This window comes from Conger conger, chromosome 3 (genome assembly GCF_963514075.1).
Source record: "Conger conger chromosome 3, fConCon1.1, whole genome shotgun sequence".
In the NCBI taxonomy this organism is placed as follows: domain Eukaryota; kingdom Metazoa; phylum Chordata; class Actinopteri; order Anguilliformes; family Congridae; genus Conger; species Conger conger.
In genome coordinates, this window is record NC_083762.1 from 10,026,618 (window position 1) to 10,048,211 (window position 21,594).

The 21,594-nt window shown below is 47.9% G+C and overlaps 1 protein-coding gene across 4 annotated transcripts in view; it reads right to left on the bottom strand.

The window, feature by feature from the left end:
• Nucleotides 1–3,406: 3,406 nt before the first annotated feature.
• The window catches only part of LOC133124744 (protocadherin-19-like), a 60,106-nt gene continuing 41,918 nt past the window's right edge, over nt 3,407–21,594 (bottom strand). For all 4 annotated transcript variants that reach the window (XM_061236191.1, XM_061236189.1, XM_061236190.1 and 1 more), the window contains exon 5: nt 3,407–6,167. In XM_061236191.1, coding sequence (XP_061092175.1) covers nt 5,602–6,167 — 566 coding nt within the window. In that variant the 3' untranslated portion in view covers nt 3,407–5,601. The remainder of the gene's footprint in view (nt 6,168–21,594) is intronic.

A 21,594-nucleotide genomic window follows, 5' to 3' on the forward strand; every position in this document is an offset into this window, starting at 1 on the left:
ACCCAGCCTTGCTCTATGGGAGAATACACTGAGAAGCACCCAGCCTTACCCTATGGGAGAACACACTGAGAAGCACCCAGTCTTGCTATATGGGAGAATGCATCGAGAAGCACCCAGTCTTGCTCTATGGGAGAATGCATGGAGAAGCACCCAGTCCTGCTCTATGGGAGAACGCACTGAGAAGCACCCAGTCTTGCTCTATGGGAGAATGCATCGAGAAGCACCCAGTCTTGCTCTATGGGAGAACACACTGAGAAGCACCCAGTCTTGCTATATGGGAGAATGCATCGAGAAGCACCCAGTCTTGCTCTATGGGAGAATGCATGGAGAAGCACCCAGCCCTGCTCTATGGGAGAACGCACTGAGAAGCACCCAGTCTTGCTCTATGGGAAAATGCATCGAGAAGCACCCAGTCTTGCTCTATGGGAGAATGCATCGAGAAGCACCAAGTCTTGCTCTATGGGAGAATGCATTGAGAAGCACCCAGCCTTACTCTATGGGAGAACGCACTGAGAAGCACCCAGTCTTACCCTATGGGAGAACGCACTGAGAAGCACCCAGTCTTGCTCCATGGGAGAATGCATCGAGAAGCACCCAGTCTTGCTCTATGGGAGAATGTATTGAGAAGCACCCAGTCTTGCTCTATGGGAGAACGCACTGAGAAGCACCCAGTCTTGCTCTATGGGAGAATGCATTGAGAAGCACCCAGTCTTGCTCTATGGGAGAATGCATTGAGAAGCACCCAGTCTTGCTCTCTGGGAGAATGGACTGAAAGCTCCCTGGCTGGACGCACCAGGTCCTTATCCTTGAAAAGCCATTTAAAGGTCATTGTGTTTTGCTTTCTTGCATTTTTATTTCAGCTATGTACACCTGTCTTCCAGTCGTGATTTTATTTTTAGTAGCCGTACGGCTGTGGTTTTGGTTAGCCATAGTTTTTAATTTGAAATATATTATTCTTATTTATGTAAAAAAAAAAAAACACATCCAAATGCAGGGAAGTGCATATACTGTATTGTAAATCTATAAAAAATAGGCATCAGAGAAAAAAGCAACAGCAAGTGCTATTGAGCGAAATGGAATAAAAACCTTGAGAAGAACAGGGAACTAGCCACATGAAATAGTCAGATTGTGAGTGCAGGAGCACCTTTGTTGTCGACTGAGTTTTCTTGCAATTCCTCAGGCTTAATGTTGATTTTGTATCAACATTGGTTTTGTATTGATGTTCTCTGCACAGACGGAACATGTGTTGCTCTGACCGCAGTGGAAAACGAAACAAGAACAACAGCAGAAATCGAAACGGCGACGCAACCACTCGCCAGAAGAGAGGCTGAAAAGCACTGTAGGGTTAACAGTGGACAACAATGAGGTCTCTCTTCCCCCTGTAGACCTCCCCCCCCCTGCCCCCCCCTCCCTAGCCCGGGGCCGAGGCTCTGAGCCGGCGAGCCCGTGATGGAATGGGGTCGCCGTACGAGCGGAGATCACTCGCCGCTGACGGAGCGGAAGGAGGCGAGCTAAAGAGGGCCAAGCGTAAACTGTTTTGCACGAGAGCGGCGCAGGATGGTGCCCTCTGATCCCCCCTTACGCGTACATCTGTGTCAGGAATAAATCATTCTAATTGTCCTCCGATTCCCCCTTTCTACGTTTGGCAAAACGATAATTGAAACATTAATAGGACGTTAATAGGATGTGTGTCCCGGAGACCTTTGATATAAATCTCTCTGTAATGGGGCAGACTTCTCGGCGAGTGACAGCAATCAGATGTAACGGAGCGGGAGCGGGCGACGGGACACGTTCGGGGGGACGTCTCCCAAATTCAGGTCCGGCGGCAGGAGCTGGAGTCTACCTGTTGCTATGGCAACAACAAGACAAGGTTTTACCCATTACTTTTTTTTTTATGTCACTGATGAGGGCCGGAAAGAGTAAAAAGGCAAAAAAGTTTCATTTTAAAGTTAGTCATCCTCCATAAAATGATGAAATTAACTTTTTATTTTTGAAAAAAAAAAAATTGAACCCCGTGGTAGAACAGATGTGGTGTATTAACCCATGGGGATGGTTGCTAGCACTGTAAAACACAATCCCCGCCAACACGGACGTGCCCATTGGGGTTCAAGGGCTTGAATAACTACATTTGAGCAAACTTTGATGTTTGCACAACCGGAGGGCCGACAGGAATGTAAATGAATTTGGCAAAAATAAAAAAGACACCTCCGCTTATCAGAGAGGACAGCTGTGCGGTGAATGCTTATCTCCATCTTTTTTACTTTCTTCTCCTCAGTTAAGGGCCTGCGGTTCCCCCATTCCCCCCTTCCCAAGGCCCAATTAGTGTGTCTCACTGGAGGGCCGTGACCAAGTGGGAGAGGAGCCCGGTTAGTGCACAAACGGCTCCTGATATGTGCAAGATCCTGTGATCTCCCTCTTCTCATGAGCAATCTTCCCCGTTCATGGTTTCTAACCGACCGCCTGATTGTGGCTGTTTGAATTGAAATTCTTTTTTTTCCACTTCTGGGGAGTCATCGTTCCTTCATGTGGAGCTTGCTCTTGTGGGAATTGTCTTGTCTTTTTTTTTTTTTAACAATCAATCAGCGAAAAAAAGTTGGGTGTTACAGGGCAGCTTAGCGGTATCAGGTCAAAGAAAAACAGGTTCCAAACCGCAAGTGCGGTTTAAACCAATCAAGTGCCAGAACTTTGTTACAAAAATTCCATTGTAAGGCCAATAATAATGAGCGTCCTTGTTCCAAATCTCATCATCTACTCATTTTTTTTTTTTCAGTTTTGATGGATTATTGAATCAAATCTGTAAGGCAAAAACCCCAGGGATAATTTACGCCTCTAAAATGGCTCTTACTCTACACCCACTCCTGCAAATGAAAAAGGCTCAGACATTTCTAATAGACTCCGTTTGGCTGGAGCATTCCCAGCGAGCTGTTTTCCGTTGGGAGATTTCAGTATATAGTATTTACTGCCTACTTCCCAACGGTGGAGCTGTCATTTAATCCGTAGAATGAGGGAATTGACAGGTCTCAAAATGGTGTCACAGAAGGCCTGGAATGAGAGAGTGCGGCAACCGGCCCCGATCTTCAATATTAATGTTTTCGGACACAACAATCATCAGAATACACATTATAATGCAGTATTCAAGGAAAGTTTTACGAAGGCAATCAGATCATATGATAGACTTTAATGAATTACTGCAAGACAAAAGATCGGTTTAAAATGGATAATTGCAATACGTGGAACTCCGGGTCAAGCTCATTAATTTACAACAATGCACACACAGTCTCCTTCTCTCTCCCCTTCTCTCTCTTTCTCTCGAACACATGCCTTATGTTTGAAGCAATTTGATGGAAAATTAATAAGTATGTGATCCTGGAGAGAGAAACCCATTCAAAAAGACAAGGAGACAAAGTGGAGAACATTTAATAGTTTAATAATAAGCAGCTGTATACATTCAGTGAATATTCCAATTTTCATGTTGCCAGAAGCTGTTGTTGAGACCTGTAGAACATTCAGCTACAAGTCCTGTTCCATTATAAACACTTCATCCTCTCACCAAGCTTTTTACCAAGTGGTTTATACTGCAACCCAAAAAAACCCATTTGCAAGTATAATTTTGCAATACAATAATCCTCCAGACCATGCTTGCATGTGATGAACGATTCCACTAAGTGTTTTGTTTTGTTATTTTGTTCAGGAGGGGGGAGGGCGAGGGGGGGTCTCCTCATTCTTTTCCCAGTTTGACCTCTTGATTCAAAGAAGCTAAAGTGTCACAGCTACTGAGCTGCTGTAAGCGAGTCTGTTCTCATTTCAACATCTGCATTTTCACACCTATATGTTGGCACCCCAGGCCCAGTAGGATCCTAGGGTAAGACACAGAGGAAGAGTGTTTCCCAAATGTGTGGAATCGCATCATCAGCTTGCAAGATAATCTTATCCTTTACTTAAATATTAAGATTAAACCACCGATTTTGTTATGTTTATGTCATACTTTTGTTTGCATCTTATTTATTTTTTGGTTTCTTTTGCTATCTCACTCTAAGCTCATTGAACTGACACACTACTGTTGGTGCTGAAGTTGCTTTTTTTTGTCTTTTTTTCTTTTTCTATTTGCCCACACAGAAACTTGATGGCACAAGAACTGACCAATAAGAAACTCTTTTACAACAAGGTAGACTGCAAGTCAACAGTTGCCAGGGGTAACACAGTAAACAAAAAACCAAGATCAATTTGAGAATAAAAAATAATCATAATGAAAAAAATCATAAAGGAAAAAATGTTAATTTCAAGTATAACTTACTAATAAAATAACTACACAGCATTAAATATTCTCATTATACATTTTAAATTATTTATAAAATATATTTTGGCATATATGTTTTTTTTCTTTTTGTGTTTGTGTAACAAACGCTACTTTAGCTTCAGTTGAACACCAATGTTTATTTTCTCCAAACAAAACGTTAAAGGGATTGTCACATAACAACAGGTTAAAAAATGATAATAGCAAACCCTATACAGAGTTTCACATAGCAAGACATGTGAGTGACGAACCCCTCTATCCTAGCCCAATAGTCAGAATTTCAAAAAAGTACAAGACCAGAGCACAAAGTTCTAGTAAACTGTGTCCAATTGGCTACAATCAAGAATGGGCACAGGAGATTCAAAAGGTACAAGTGTTTTCTCAGTTTCCGTTTTTTCTCGGATCGATCTGTCCTTCCCGCTTCGAGCATTTGGTGGACTCCGGTTGATATGAGTTCAGTTAGATCCGTCAGTGATAAAAAATAAATACCGTAAAGACCTCACAGTTTTGTGATGCAGAAAGTCTTGGTGGAAAGCAGAGGGAGGTTCTGTTATCAGACACATGGAAACTGTGAACAAGAAGGAGATGAGCCCAAAGTCTGTTTCTGACCCCGTTTCTTTACATCATATTCAGAGCAAAGTAGCTGATTGTAACCAAAGTTTGTGAAAACATTTTGTGTACGTTGTAGCATTTGGGGGTCTTACATCAACAAAAAAAGGTCTACTTCAACATTGAACAATCTGGCAGCTGACACAAACCGCTAACCCAAAAAGGCGATATCAGAAAATACAAAAAGTTTTTTTTTTTTTTTTCAAAAGGCATATCTACTTGTGTCCGTCGTCGTGAGTGTTCCCACAAATCCAGCTGAATTTCAATTTCCCCCTCTGAGAAAAAGAGGAAAAAAGAAAAACACACCAACAAAAGGAGGATTCAGTTTAAGCACAACCCCACTACCCCCCTTTTCCTGGACAGAGAAAATGAAGAGAAATTAGAGAAATTACTGCTATAAGTACAAAGCCACGTCAAAGCCTTTTTGTTCTCCAGCAAATGTCCGAGGGCATTTTATTTCTTTATCCTTCTCTGGATGACCTCCGCGTCCTTTAAGCTGTGTTGCAGGTGTCTCTCTCTCTCTTTCTTGTTCTCTCTCTCCCCCGCCCTCGCTCTCTTGCTCTCTCTCTCTCTCTTTCTCTCTCACTCGTTCTCGTGTACGCACGCGCACACTGACACGTCCAAAGCGTGCGCACACGAGCCGTGACCCCGTGACCCCGCGACCCCGCGACCCCCAGCTGACTGCGGGCCCTGCGCGGTTAGAGGACGATGTCCTTCAGGCGCTTGTTGCCGGGCGACTCCTTGTCGCGGCTGTTCTGCAGGAGCTGGTTGATTTCCCTCACGGCCGGCTCGCTGTCCTTGCCCTCCGGCTGCCGGAGGAGGCTGTGGTTGGCGATCCTCTCGGCGTCCCGGCACTTCAGCGTGTTGTAGGCGGAGGACGGGGGCGGCTTGGCGACGGGGCTCTTGAGGTGGACGGGCGAGGTGATGGGGCTGGCGGCCTCGCGTCCGTTGCCCGCCTCGCGCACCGCCCCGTTGGCCTTGGGGCTGCACGCCGACGCTGAGGGCGCGTCCCCTGGCCTCTTCCCCTTGGCCTCGTGCTCCTCGGGCCCGTCCTTGCCGAAGGTGGCAAAAGTCCTTTTGGCGGTGCCGCAGTCCTCGTAGTGCGGCACGTCCACGGTGGGCGCCTCGATGGACAGGGCGATCACGTTGCGGTTGTGCTCCGGCGACTTGGCGCGGGCCGGCACCGGCACCCGGGGCATCCAGCAGCGGTCCGAGTGGCCCAGGATCCGACACTCGTCCTGGCAGTGGAAGCCTTCAGTGGAGTCTGCGACGAGGGGGAGGAGAGAGAGAGAGAGGGGGGCGGTGGGGTGGGGGGAGACAGAGGAGAAATATTGAAGCCTTAACTCGTCATATTACATGACATTGTAGGCATTTGGCAGACGCTCTTGTCCGGAGCGATGTACAGGAAAGTGTATACCCACAACCAGGGACAAGTGCGCTGAAAGACCCTAGAGGGAACTGCAGTTTCCTGTACGAGGAATGACCACAAGGATAAGGACTTGGGCCTCGTGGATTAATCTGATGGCAAAGGATCGTATCTATAAATCTGTTTTAGGAAACACAATGCTAGTAATAATGAATTATACACTCATGCAGGGAACTCCATCTCCCAAACAAGTGTGGCCTCAGCTGCCTCTTCTGGCTTATATAAAGCACATCAACGCAGCACTCCTAAATCGGGGACCTCAGACCCCAGTCCTGGGGGGCTGTCTTTGTGCTTTCCTTTCTATCAGCAGCCAATTTGGCCTCGGTAACAAGTGGAATCTGTAGCCAGTCAATGAAAATATGCCCTTAAGCGTTGAAAGGCACAGGAATCCAGAAGACACTGTGGCCAGCGTTTGACTTTGAAATCCTTGCTATAGATCCTCCTGTACGCACGACTTGTAAGTATGAAGATAATAAGGATTCTATCCTGACAGCCCAGTTTAATCCACCTTATTTCTGTTTTAAAATGTCATTTGCTTTTTGTTTCATGCACCGTGCTGCTGCCACAACACATATTCCTGACTGCCTTCATGTTATTTTCATGTGACAGAAGAAAGAGAAATAACAGCGATGGTTGAGCCACTTTTACTGTACCAATTAAAGGGTGTATTGTTAAATCAAAAGTCCATTTCTCAGGTTGTGTGTAATTGGGTCTTTTTTTACCGCGACGTGCCGATGAAAGTCGAGATTCGTACAGAGGAATTGGCTAAATCAGGGTGAAAGACATGAGGAATGTCACAATAAATGTGTAATGATTTGTCAAAGCTGTTGTGAGTTCTGCTAAGACACAGATTTCTGCACTTCCACTGTGTCTGAGGGGAGGACCTCCGAGCTGATTTCTGCAGGGCAGAGCCCTGCTGCCTCGACTGAAGAGCGTCTGTTCTCTTTTCCTCTGTTTTTTATTTTATTTCATTGAAAAGAGGCACAGTCTGTCATCTTTGAGGAATTCAGCTTTTCGAAACAGTGGGCCAAAGCAGTCTTTCAATTACACACATACTTCATCTTTGGCCATCTGGACAGATGGCCTCGACAAGGACATCCAAGATGGTTAGCCTATACTGTACATGTTTACGCAAACGTGCGTATGCTTTCGACAGCGCGTTCACAGAGTGGCCAGGCTGTACCTTGAGTATAATTACACAACACGATTCCAGGCATGAAATGGCAACACGCTGACGTACTAAAAAAGAGCCTGTTTGGTTAAATATAGCTCCTGTAGAACTACAGGTCGCCAGTCACGACACAAAGCCATCGTGAACATGAAGCACGATTCACAGGTGCGAGCGAGCCTCGACAAAAGTAGAGTGGCATCCTTGGAAAGTTGACAGACGGGCGCATGTTGTGTTAAATGTGAAGGAAGTGGGCTCGCGGGGTCATAGCGACCCAAGGTGACAGGAAGGGCCTTCAGCCAGCCTGGCATCGACCCCGGTGTGCATCTACGAGTCTGGCATTCCCAGCTTGACAAATCACCCAATTAAAATTAGTAATTATCCGTTCCCCACCACCCGTGCCTCCCCCCTCCCCACCCCGACACCGCCAGCGCACTGCGAGGGCCACGTCCGCTTCGAGCCTGGGGTCGATATTTAAAGATCAGACTGTGGCGTTCTGAGGGCGCGTCTGCCAGCGCTGCCATCCTTAAACTGTGATCTGATGAGGCTGACTGAGGGGCCGGCAGGTTAGCGGCCCTTTAACGACGCCGTGTCTGGTGTCGCCGGGGCCCGATCAAAACCTGGCGCTGGGACAGAGGCCGGGAAGCGGTGTGGGGGGCAGAAGGCTCAGCAAAGAGATCTGGACATCAATATCTTCATCAATTTTTAAGCAACGGACAGAGATCTGGGTGGCATTAATTTGTTCTGTGTTGCTTTAATGGGGGGCGGAGGGGAGGACGCTGGCTTCAGAGGTCAGAAAGTTTGGACAGCGAGTCGAGACGTGTCAAGGTTACACCTGCGCTCACACACATATGGAGATGCACGCAAGCAAAGCAGGCTGGGATGGAGGGAAGAAAACAGGACAGCAAAAAGTAGACAAATGACGGGAAGGGTTCAAATGGCTGAAATGTTCTCTGTAATTAGCAGGCGTTGTGAACGCGCAAGGCCTTTTCATCAAGAGTTGTCAATGTTATCACCATGGAAACATGAGTGAATCTAACAACTTTCGACAGAGCGAGAGAGAGAGAGACAGAGAGAGAGAGAGACTGACTAGCTCGCTACCTGCCTCTGCATCTATTTTCTTTGAGACAGCGTCTGTCAAACCTCAGTTCCTCCCTTTTCAAGCGCCCACAATCCTTTGCTTTCCAAGGAAATGCGGAAATAATGAATCCCGGGCCTTCAATGGGTGGCACATCTGACAGATTTCTATGAAATTCCAATCTTGGAAAAGGTTATGAGGGGAAGTGCTCTGAAGTGAACGGGTTCCCGCTATACCGGGAAGGACACGGAACGTTCTATGAATATTCCTTTTTCCCCCATCCCAGCAGGGGTCTCAGAGGGAATGATTGAGTTGTAAATGACTATCCCGTCTGAAAGCGGGCGAAACGTCATTTACATAGCACTCGCGCATCCTGCCTCCGCTCACAGCTCACAACGCACAGATGTCGCTCTAAAAAGGCCTTCAGTAACTACATTACAAAGTGACATGAAAAATGCCAGGCCACAGAACTGAAAAAAAAAAAAAAAAAAAAAAAACATTTTTTGAAAAAGGAAGGATTCTAATGTTAACAAATGGAGCGATTAAGCGTGTTACTCTGTTGACGGTTGAATGGCACCGACCGAAGCCCCGCCTCTTTCTGTGATTGCCCATTGAAAATAATCATGAACGTAAGCTCGCCAATCAGGGCCAGGGACCGGCATAGAACACCGAAAAGAGCATCGCAACGGTGAGAACGTTTCCAATCTCGATCTCTAATGCTCAATTACCGATTCAGCTCCACTGAGAAGCGGAAAAGGTTTTGAATTAGGCATAAAACTAAAACAATATGGTAGGGGGAAAAACATTTCTTGAGAATCGAAGTCCCTTAGCACAGCTGACGCATACGAAATGGCGTTCTTTAATCAGAAGTAGGGTTCAAAGAATCGAGGGCCATCGGGGACCACTTTAAGTATGTATGCCCAGATACATGTAGCGTTGGCAAATAATACATATCACCACTTCAAATGCTAAATCTCACACCCCTTGATAAAGTCTACCATGTTCAATGCTTGTAGTTACCTGGAATAACATCAATTCAAATCAGCAGGGGAACATCCTCCTGTCTCTGCGTTCGCTCAACTCCCTTAACTGCACTAACTAAAAAACCAAGCATATTATCAAACAGAAATATTCTGCCTTAATTCTTTTGATGAAAATAAGGTATCCGGGCCTGTGGCCACTGCGGTATTCCTTCAGCATTCTCCTAAAAGAAAGTTGCGGTTCATGCCAGACATCTACAAAGCTTTTTTTTCCTCCCCGCACATGCCATCTTTTAGAATCCCTCTGCAGTTTACGTGTTTATGCATTTTCATTGTTTTGCTTAATCTATCCAAGGGGGTAAATTAGTGGAGGGCTGGTGCTGGGATCCCTAAACACAACAGGGATAACGGTTAATTTGAGGAAAAGATTCCAGAAATTCTCTGAGCCGTTGCCAGAATTGTTGTTTTTCGCTTGGCAGCTATTGGTCTTTTGCATTGACAGGCTTGGAAAACGGAGCTGGTTTTCCCTCCAGAAAACTGTTAACTACTAGGTTGAAATTTGACTGTAATCCAGTAAAAGTGGAGGGGGGTCTGAGAGAAGGTCACTGGGGAGAAGGTTGTTTCCTCGAAGCAGGGAACTCGAAGAGCGCAGGGATCCTCAGTGCTTCAGCGGATTGCCTCGATTAGATACTACTTCTCGTTGGAGCTGGCTTTGGTCTACATGACCGAAAGCCACTTCTAAAATGGCATCACATATCTGCCGTATTAAAACTAAATTACACATTAGAAAAAAGGGCTACCAGTCACGGCTGTTAAGATTAAGTGTCTTCAATAATGCAGAGCTCACAAACCGTGTTTTACAAGTGTTGATGTTCATTTCCTGCCTTAAAATGATTCCCCACATTCAAGGAATATTTGATTCTGTGCATTCCACTCATTCAGAATTCATTTAATGCAATTGAATACTCAAGATATTGTTTGAAACCCATATGTATAATCTGGAGTTTATTTGCTATGTCATGTGATGATCCTATGGTAACAATCCTTCAGTATTCAACATCTATCAATAAAATAAATGAAATTGCTTGCACATAGGAAAGACCATCCATCATGGCCTACAAGAGCTCTCATAGAATAATGACAGGGACTTTATATACAGCAAAACAAAACAACAAAGTTATTGTCTTCTGTTTTTCTGGATTTTTCCCGGATTTCTCTCCTTCTCTCCCTCTCTATCTCTCTGTCTCTGTCTCTCACACACACACACACACACACACGCACGCGCACACACACAGAACTGACACTTCCTCACTTTAGAAACGGGGGCATAAAACACGGTTTCTGTTTCCTCAAAGGCCGGAGCTTTGCTTGCAAGGCGTGCTCTTTGCCTGCCCGTGTGTTCTTGCTTTCCTCCCTGTGGTGCATCCGGTGGCTGAAACAAAGTGTCGGGCGCCTATCTGTGCGAAGAGCAAACACCCGGATGCAGAGCGGAAAAGGGCACGCATTATTGCAGCCCGTTCCGTTCCCTTGATTTCCCCCTGCTCTTTGGGAAGAGCCAGAACGGGGCCGGGAAGGAGCGCCACGCCGACGCTGCGGTAATCCCTCACCCCGCGGAGGACATACGCCCGCATCACCTCGACGAGGTTTTCACTCTGACAGAACTCTTTCGCTGCCACTCAACGGTCAGGGTTTTGCTGTGGGACCTGGCGTTGGGGTGCGGAATGGGGGAGGGACACAGGGCCTGACACTGTAGCTCCGTAAGAACAGAAACAGCATCGGCGGTCACTGGTGCAGCCTCAGAAGAGCCCGTCTGAAAGAAAATGCCATCATTCCTGCTCCGGGGGTCAGTGAAGAAATGATAGGACATTCAGTCTGGAATCAGAAGGAAAGGTCAGGCTGCAGTGGATTGATGCCTCTGCTTCCGCATGGCCTGAGACGGGCCATACAGGAAGAGAGCCCTCCATAACCCACCAGGGAGCGGCTGAGCTCGGCCTCATCCCCCGGCCAGGCCATTCATTTCTCCCTGTCATAAATCAGGCCTGTGCTCAAAGCACCGAGTCAACAGGGAGCGCAAGACAGAGCGAGATTGTCTTTTGTTCGGCAAACAGTGAAGGAGCAACCCTTGCCGTGCCGGACAGTCCTCCATTCCCCTCACATACTCCGGCAAGGCCAATAAAGCCAACGCCCCGGCGCTTCTATCCTGCCATTATCCGGAACGTTCTCTCCCCTCACCTGACTCCGACTTTCTGACACACTCCGACACGGCACCTTGCAGAAACATCTGTCTCCTCGCCTGGCTCCGCGAGACTCCCTCGTCTCCTCGTATTTAAATATTAATTAGCGGGGAAATTACAGTAACTCGTGGCCTCGCGAAAGATGTCTTACGCGTGGTAAATCAAGTGTTCTGTCAAGCTGCTTCCATTTCTTTACATTAGTACCAGTCAATTTATCAGGGAGCGACTCGCGGATCTCAACCGTTCGGCAGTGGTGAGCGTGTCTGACAGCTAATCGCTTCAAAGAAGCCACACAGCGGTTCTCTAAAAGGTAATGCTAGCCGACAGGGTAACTCCTATTTGTGGTCAACACTATCCTGCCTTTTTATTTTGCGAGGGCTACTTTAATTAATTAACGTAAAAGCCGACAGTAAATCACGGAAAATTCTGGAGCGCCTCCGTTACTGACGTCGTGGATGTTACGAGGTGAATCCCGGTTAAAAGAATGAATCGCTGAAGCAATGTTGACGAACAATGCAGGGTATTTTAAATGGGTACAAGCACTATCTATTTAACAGCTGTGTTGCTGCTCCAGTTGAAAGCGCTTGCAAGTTTTTCTTATAAATCACACTGGCATCAGTTGATATACAACAATAGCAGCACGGGCCAATGGGCTGCTCTGTGATGTAGTAGAGAACACAACTCACTGTCATGGTGGTACACGGGTTTGTCGGTTGTGCTCAGCTCATGGCAGCAAACTCAGCTATGCTTGCATGCAGCTGTCCATAGAGGGAGGGACCATGGGTACCTCTTGTGGTGGGTTTGGGGTTTGGGGGTTTACAAAAGATTTGCAACGAGACAAGCTACAACTGACTCTGACAGTATCATAAATTTCGCTACCTTGCGATTACACAACTTGAATCGCCGGCAACGCCAAGCACTGGCATCAGAAATTCCGAGACAGGTAGTTGCAACTCTTCTCCGTAACATCCTAAAACGGTGTCTTTGTGTTGCAAATCTTTGGTCTGAACTGGGCTGAAGCCACATTATGCGATCAAATGTCGGGTGATCTGTACGCCACCGCAGATATCTCCTGTAGCCTGGAGCTCTCTCTGGACTCTACTCCGCCACGTTTGAGAAGCAGAGAGGACACGGTTCCCCCGGGAGGGTGATGTAGGAGCTGGCAACAACTGCCAGCAAACAGCCACAAGGAAGGCGCACAGCCACAACACTGAGAGGACCCTGCCGTTCTGCTGGGAGCCAACGGCAGTGGGAGTCGGGACAGGGCATCAGAAGCGGGGGTTTGATTCCTCTGGGATTCATTAAACGCAGATTACCACAGAGGAAGACATTCCAGCAGGGCGTGCACCGCGGCACAAACAGACGGACGCTCGAGAGTGGCTGCCCAAGCACGCTCTCACCCTCGCCGAGAAATCTTCTTTCCGATTCTCCTCGTCGTGGAAATCCTGAAATACGCCGCCGACACGTTCTTCTGCTGTTTACAAGCCCGGCAGAGCTACGCGGGCATTTTGCTGCTAAAGCCCTCGGACTACGAATGAAGAACCGGGACAAAGAAGGCTGTAAATTGTATCTGCGACGAAAGGTGCCGTTTAGGCAGGGGTATGGGCCGGGGGAAGAGCACTCATCAATGATGAAATGACACAAGGGAGACGCATTGCTGAAGTACCGCTTTCCAATCTCCTGGGTCCTCCTTCTCCAGGGAAGTCTATGAAGGGCCCGTTTCAGCATATTTTATTTTTATTATTATTTTGTTGGGTATTTTTTTTTTTCCTTTCCTTTCGAGTCAACATCCCGTCGTTGGAGCATAAGCTAATGTGCCGTGACACATTAAATAATTAAATAATCCGCATATGACCTATTTTAGTCCGTACCGTCCAAGTCTCTTTGGGGGAAATATGCAATCTAAACAATCTGAAACATTCAGAATCGGCATGCTGCTACTTACATAATATCAAACAAATAGTGTGCATTTTAAAGAACTGCAATCAGTCCTATTCAAAAAATCCCATTATACCAGGGCTGGGTATCTAGGATCCTCACTAATGATAATCAGATATGACAAACAGATACAGACATGCAGTCTTTATCACTCATCAGTCAAATTATTTCTATATGCTGTATAGTATTAAAATAGTCGAGCTGAAAGCACATAATTGTGTGTATGTGTGCACTGCAGTAGAAAACAAAATGTCACAAAATGACCTCATTTTAATGCTTTAAAGAGTAGGTTTTAAAAAAAAATGTTTTTTTATGCAAAAGTCAACTCTGTGGCTTTCAACTGCAACATTGCTTGCATTAGAATATTACATTTACATTCTAGTCACATATTTATGATCGTACACCTTTAAGGGTTACAGTAGTACACATCTACATGTATACATACCTGTCAGTTGATAAATATGACTAGTGTACCATCCTGTCACTTTGATATGGATGGAATTACAGGATGAAAAATTGTAAGGGAAGGTGCACTTGTCTCTGAAATTTCATGGATTTGGGGGAAAAGGGGATTGTTTTCGATCCTTTATAGCCAATTCACACGTCCAGTGGTTTCCCGACACGGTGCAACTATAAATCAGTTTTTCTTAAACTCCGTCGAAACGAATGCAAATACCCCCGGTGTCTATCTGCCGAAAAACCCCGCCTGGACACATCGTGTAACCAGAGCTCCACAAATCAATGCATCTTCCTCTGACAGCTGGGCTCCAAGCCGCACCGGAGGAATGCTAACATCTCCAGACATTCTCCTCCTCACATGATGCTGCCTGTTCGCATGGAGTCGCTGCATAATTAATGCATTGTGCCTCCTCGTTCAGGCCCGGAATGTGCGATCCGAGTTGGCCTATGTGTTTTATATTCCGTTTTATCTCGTAGCGCACACAGCCACATTCTTTTTCGCCTGCCCTCCCTCCCCTCCCCTCCTCTCCCCTCCCCTCCATTTCATCCTGTAATTTTTCTCTCCTTTCCTGCGTCTTTAACAATCTATGGAAGTAGGACAATGCGAGATGGCGAACGTCGGGCAGCTGCCCGCGCAGGCAGAAGCCGCAGTAGCCCCGGGGTCCCCGGGGAGGGCGGGGAACTACTGTCGGACGCACAGCTGCAGCGGGCGGGCAGTCTCCCGGCAACCCCCAGCCAGGTGGAGCCGCAGCCACTGAGAGATCCGAAACGACTCCGCTCCACAGCCAGCTAAGCACAGAAACACAGTGTGAGATTGTTTTGACCCTTTTTTTTTTCTTTTTTTTTTGCGCACCGAGAAAGGTTTTTTTTTCCATTGTTATTACTTCAACAGGCTGCGTCTCCCAGGTGGAGATGAAAAGAGGGAGAATTCCGCGCCCGGCCGGCGGGAAAAAAATGTGAAAGGGAATAAAAGAACGCGCGGCTAATACGGAGGATATGTGAGGGTGTTTTATTTTCTTAATTAACAGAGGCCGTTTTGTTGGCCGCGCCGCGCTGCGTCTCTCAGAGGCTGAAGCTTATCCGCAAATGAAAAGGCCCGCTGTGCTCGATCACTGCTGCGGAGAGAGGCCCTGCCGCCCGCTAGACCCCCGCGCCCGCCTCTCCCACCAGCCCTCGCTGCGGCAAGAGGAGGATCGTCCCCAGCCGCAGAGCTTCTCCCGGCACCTTTTTCCCTCGCCCGGTGTGCTGGGGGGAAGCTAATGAAGCCGAAAGACGGGCCGACGCTCACACGTCTTTGCAGATTTGTCGGACACGGCCGCGGCGGCGGGGGGGGCGTGGGAGCGGAGGAGAGGCCCGGGCCTGGCGTGGTGTGCGCCCGTGCGGCCGCCCGTAATTGGATTTCCCCGGCCCCTTGTGCCCACTGCAGGGCCCACGCTGGGCTGTGGCATTAAATGCCCTTATGTGTAGCGGGGGAGTAGCACCCTGAGGCGGAGCGGAGGGGGGGCGGGGGGGGGGGGGAAATGGCGGAGGCGCGTAGCCTGGGGCTCAGCGGTGCCCGTCATCGGCTCAGCTGCAGTTCGGGGCCTGCCCCGGGAGGGGGGGGGGCTTACTCTGGCACCCAGCATGCCCCTGCTGCAGCTGGGGAACACCCCCCTCCTGGAGGTAACACTGGGGTGAGCCGCCAGCTGTGGGGAGCGAGGGGGCACGTGTCAGTCAGGACAGGCAAACCACTGGGGCTCGTCAGCCAATCAGGCTTGCGGAGTGGAGTTGGGAGAGGGCCAGCAGCCTCAGCAAATCGCTCCGGGACAAAAATCGTCTTTTCGGCAAATGTCCGATTGACATCCGTTTGTGCATTTGGCTCACAACCATTTTCAATACAACCCCTCTGCTAGTTATTTATTCATTCAACTGAGAAAACAAACAGCAAATTGTGCAGTTTTTTTTTTTTACCCACAGTTAATTTTCTAGGAATACAGCTCTGCTGCCCAAATGAAACTCGCACAGCATTGCTATTTATAGTGTTGTCAGGTTTTTTTTAACTTCACCTGCAGCAACAGCTTATATAGACATTCCAACAGTCTATCATTATATAGGCAGTGAAAATCTCTCTCCTTTCTACAGTGTGTACCATTAATTTTCCCATTACTTCTGGGCTCAAGGCACTCAGCCGTGACGGTCAGTCTAAAGTAGCCAGTTAAGTACTTTGTTGACACCGACGCTTGAATGTACATAAGGCTTAAGTATGACACAATTGAGTCTAGCCATAAACATGTGACACAAACAGGTTAACAGTGAATTCTAGCTTGACCTGCAAAGAAAAGTATGCGCAGGAACTTCACAATCTAGCCTGAATGGAGGGTTATTCATTTCTGTGTTCTTCTTTTTCTTATTGTTTACTTCTGCATATATAGGTTTAATACAGATGCATGTGCCATACCACATCAAATATATTCCAAGATGTGCTGTTGTATGACATGGGTATTTTTGTAATTTTACAATGTAAGTGTGTAAGACAATGCAATTTAGTGTCTTAATATGTATTATTATTATTGTTGTTGTTGTTGTTAGAAGTATAGCTATTATTATTATCATTATTAGTAGTAGTAATAGTAGTAGTGGTTACTAGTAGTAGCAGCATTATTTGTGGCAGTTATGTGGTAGTTTCTAGCAGTCTTTCCTGTAATCTCTGTACACCTTGCCAGTGCCAGCCTGTTCTAGGCCAGTGTGTACTTTTATTGGCTTTACATGCAGGGAGCTGCATCATTAAAAAAGCCATTCTGGTGATTTCCAGCCTGCCATTAAACTTAACAGCCAGGCTCTTCCATTGATTTTTATCCTCTTTTTTGAGGGGCTGAGAGGGAGGCTCTGAAATCATAAAGGTTAATTGGCTGCCCAGCGGTTGAAGTGATTGAATTCAGTCCTTTCCATACAAAAAAATAGAAAAGAACCGGGATAGTAAATAGAGAAGTCTGACAGGGGGAAGTTGAAGAAGGAGAAGAAGAAGGAGGGAAAAAAAAACTCAATCAACATACACAATGCATGTGTGACGTGCTTCATCATGCCGAGATTGCTTAAATCTGGGACAGAATGTTCCCTGATGGAGAAATGGGTTATTGGGGGTGGACTGGTGTGGGGTCGGTGCGTTGGGAGGGGAGGTAAAGAGGTTCTGTTAGTGTTGTAGCATCAGCAGCCAGACTAGCCTCCAGGGGAGAGCTGGAGTGACTCTCTTAGGCCCAGAGGGACATACTGACCTCCATCTTTTTGCATTGTTATAATATTTCATCAATAGCTGATAATCCACCCTGGCTTCACTTATTATCTGCCTTGGTTTCCCTCCTGGAAGATGTGAATTTTAATAAGCGGTGCACATCTGCACGGGAGCGGGGAGAGGAGAGGGAGGTGAGGAGGCTGATTAGTTAAGGGGCTCCAGGAGCTGGGGTATCAATCCCAGGTGTCCTCAACCTGTCCTTGTGCCCTTGTTCTGTCGCTCAGGTAACGCGGGCTCACACGGTCTACCTGTCACCTAGCGCACTGCTCCGTCCGGTTTGCCGTATGTTCCCGTTCCTCTAAGAGAGGATCTGCATTCGGAATGAATCAGCGTTAAAGAAAATAAATTACCCTGACTGAATATACATGAGCTCGAGCAGGATATGGAAATGCCAACTGCCCAGGGTAGTAACCTTTTGTTACCGTTTTAATTAGAACAGAAGGGCAGGTCTCATCCGTAGATGACGGGGGTTTACTCCGGCTAATTTAGTTTCATTTGTAACGCGGCGAAGGAAAACAAAGATACTGAGATAGGGTGACCAAAATACACCGCGCGCGCATCAAAACACCTCGCAGAAATGACTGGGGAGGATCTGATACGGAACAGTCTGCCTTTTGTTCCTCAAGGTAGGAGACGGTGTTTTCTCCGGGGCCGGCTGGTGGTCGCAGGGTGGGGTTAATGGAGTGACTCGCTCTGCCGCAGTGAAGGAGCGGCTCTCCGTCGGCCAGCCGCAGTGATAAACGTCTCTTTGTATTCCGAGCAGAAAACTGCAGGCTACAATGCACTTGTCGGAAGAAGGCAGATTTTCCCTAAACGGCGTCGGCTGTATGCGAAATCCTCCTCTTCAGTGAGAGGGACAGAGAGAGGAAGAGAGAGAGAGAAAGAAACGGAGACAGAGAGAGCTAAATCCTCCTCTTCAGTGAGAGAGAGGGAGAGGAAGAGAGAGAGAAAGAAACGGAGACATGAAGAGAGAGTGAGAGAGACGGAGAGAGATTGAATGTTGTCCAGGAACTATCATATTTGGGAATACTATGCTATTTTCAGCCATGTGAATTCACTTGTAAGCAAACTAATAGCACTCAGATATATCAAAAAAGTCCAATAATTTCGCAAAAAGAGAAATCCTCATCAAATTTTTGCCCAAGTGGCTTACCTTTTTCGGGGGGCTTTTAGCAGAGTTTTACAGCAGCCAGCTGTGATTATGTGAGTTAATTCAGTCTGAAGTGAGAGCCTGCTGGAGTTAATGGGGTTTTGCTGTGGTTTGCTGTGGAAGGCTGCCAGGCCCACTCAGACCCACAGGGGAGCGGTGCCTCGTGTCGTTTACCCTGGGATCTCAGAAACAGGAGCCCAGGTCAGCCGGCACCGGACGCCGGCACAGGACCGCTGTGGCCCAGTCTGCGTTGGGACGGGGGGGGAGGGGAAGGGAGAGGGAGGGGACGTTTGGCTCAAGGCCACAGCACCGACCGCGCGGTGGCAGTTTGAGCTCCAGAGCGGCCTTCAGCCGAATCCCGGCCACCTTGATCCAGATAGCGGCAGCGGGGAGCCGGGCTAGGGGGACCGCGGGGCTCATTACAGAGCTGAGCGCACTGGACCGCAGCCCGGAACTTTCCGCTGACACGGGCGTGGCCGCCATCGCTCACTGCGTGATTAACGCGCGCCGGGCCTGACCGCCAGTCTCTCCCTCTGTCTCCCGATGTCCCGACCCAAGCCTGGGGCGTCTCTGGCCCCGGGGCCCCGAAAAAACTGTGAGGTTGAGTGCTTGAGGTGCTGGGACGCAGGAAGGCCGCGCGGGAGGGCAGGGACAGATGGTCCCGGGACAGTGGGGTGGAGGGGTGACGGGGGCGATGGAAGATGCCTTCTGCAGTCTCAGCGTGCTGCAGACGCCCTGCCTCAGCTCTGATCAATCTGCCCAGATAATCAGGACCCACAGAGCCTGGGCGCCTGTGCTCCTGCAGGCAACTCAGATTACAGCCCTGAGTCTCTACCCCTCTGCAGCCTTTTATCTGACTCACGGTCCTGTCAGCGCACACACACACACACACACACTTATATACCCAAACACACACACACACACACACACACACACACACACACACTTATATACCCAAACACACACACACACACACACACTTATATACCCAAACACACACACACACACACACACACACAAACATATATACCCAAACACACACACACACACACACACATATATACCCAAACACACACACACATACACACACACACATATATACCCAAACACACACACACACACACACACACACACACATATATACCCAAACACACACACACACACACACATATACCCAAACACACACACACACACACACACACATACCACACACACCTATACTCAAACACACACACACACACACACACATATATGTACCCAAACACACACACACACACACACACACATATACCCAAACACACACACACATACAGGCACACACATATACCCAAAGATCAGCAGTTTCTGATGTACTCAAACCACCCTGTCTGGCACCAACAATCATTACATGGTCAAATTCACTTAGATAACATTTTTCCCCATTCTGATGGTTGATGTGAACATTAACTGAAGCTCCTGACCCGTATCTTCATGATTGTGTGCATTGCACTGCTGCCACACGATTGGCTTGAATAAGTAGGTGTACAGGTGTTCCTAATAAAGTGCTCAGTGAGTGTATGCACACACCTACACCCAAACAAACATGTACACACATTTTTCACGAGCTTATATCCCTGAACAAAGGAGCTTTGAAGATTCCCCTTCTTTTTTTCTTTCACTCTCTCATTCTTCCTCAATAATTTGTCATCCCCCTCATTACGAGCTTTCAGCCTCTCTTATTACGTTCAGGAAGGGCTTGATCCCACGGTATTCCCAAACTGGCATTAATTATACAGACATATACGGCGCGTTCTACAAACAACTGCCATTCCCCGCCTTCCGAGGGGAGCATTAGCCCAAGTTGATGCAACGGCGGCACGAATAAGGAATAGAAATTGTCGCTTTATTTTCCTTTTGCAGACTGAATGCCAAGGACTGTGTAAAAACGAGCTTCGTGAATAGCAGTGCTTTCAGCGAGATGCATCGGCTCCGTTGCCAGCCAGGAAATATGGAGTCAATCTATACGGTTCCTTACAATTTGTCATCCGCGCTATCTGTACCAAGAGCCGCGCAGGGGAGTGGGTGCAACCATGGTGATTTAGTCTGCTTCCACCGGGCTACGGTTCAGGAGCTGCTGTTACAGCGCGACTGCGGTGAGGTCATGTGATCGGCGGAGAGGGAGCCGTGTTGTATATTTGTTTTCGCGCCGAGAATAGGTTCGGCTCTCAGGGCCTAATGGAGAACAGGGCCCCTGGGCTTCCTTCTCCCCCAGAGGTGTGTGTCCTTAACCAGCCAATGGCCTGAAGGAATCTGCCCGAGACCCGAAGCAGCAATTACCTGTGAACACCTGCGGATTGGGCGAGCCTCCATGAGGTGCGAACCCTCCCCTCTGCCGAGGGGGTCGACGGGAACGCGCTTTCGGTCGGCTACGCGAGACAGACCGCCGCCTCGGAGCCCAGCGACCCGCGCTCCCCGCACACTAAATCAAAGTTCCCCGTGACGCAGTGTAATGGATAAATACATTAAGTTTAGGGGAAATAAACTAGCCTAACTGACAAAAGCCGCCGTGAAACGGGGGGGAAATATCGCCCTAGCCCTGACAGCGAGCGGCAATACCGCCGAGATGAATAGACCGCTACAAATGTTTTATTAATAATAAAGAGACCCGCCCGTGTTTATCGTTGCCCCTCTGAACCGAGTGCCCTTCACGGCGGTCGGAGAGTGACGTATGCATTTTGTGAAACCCGTGGGGGCATCGAGGGCAGCCCGTTGCGTAGCGGCTAAAGTACGTGACTGGGACCCGGGAGGTCGGTGTTTCAGGCCCCGGTGTAGCCATGTTAAGATCCGCACAGCTCCAGGGAGGATTGTCCCCCGCTTAGTCCAGTCAACTGTAAGTGGCTTGGGATAAAAGCGTCAGCTGTATAAGTGTAGAGTAATGTAATGTAATGGAGTGAAAGTATGAAAATAGCCAAAATAGCTCTCACGTTGGCACTGTCTTATTGGCTTAAGAA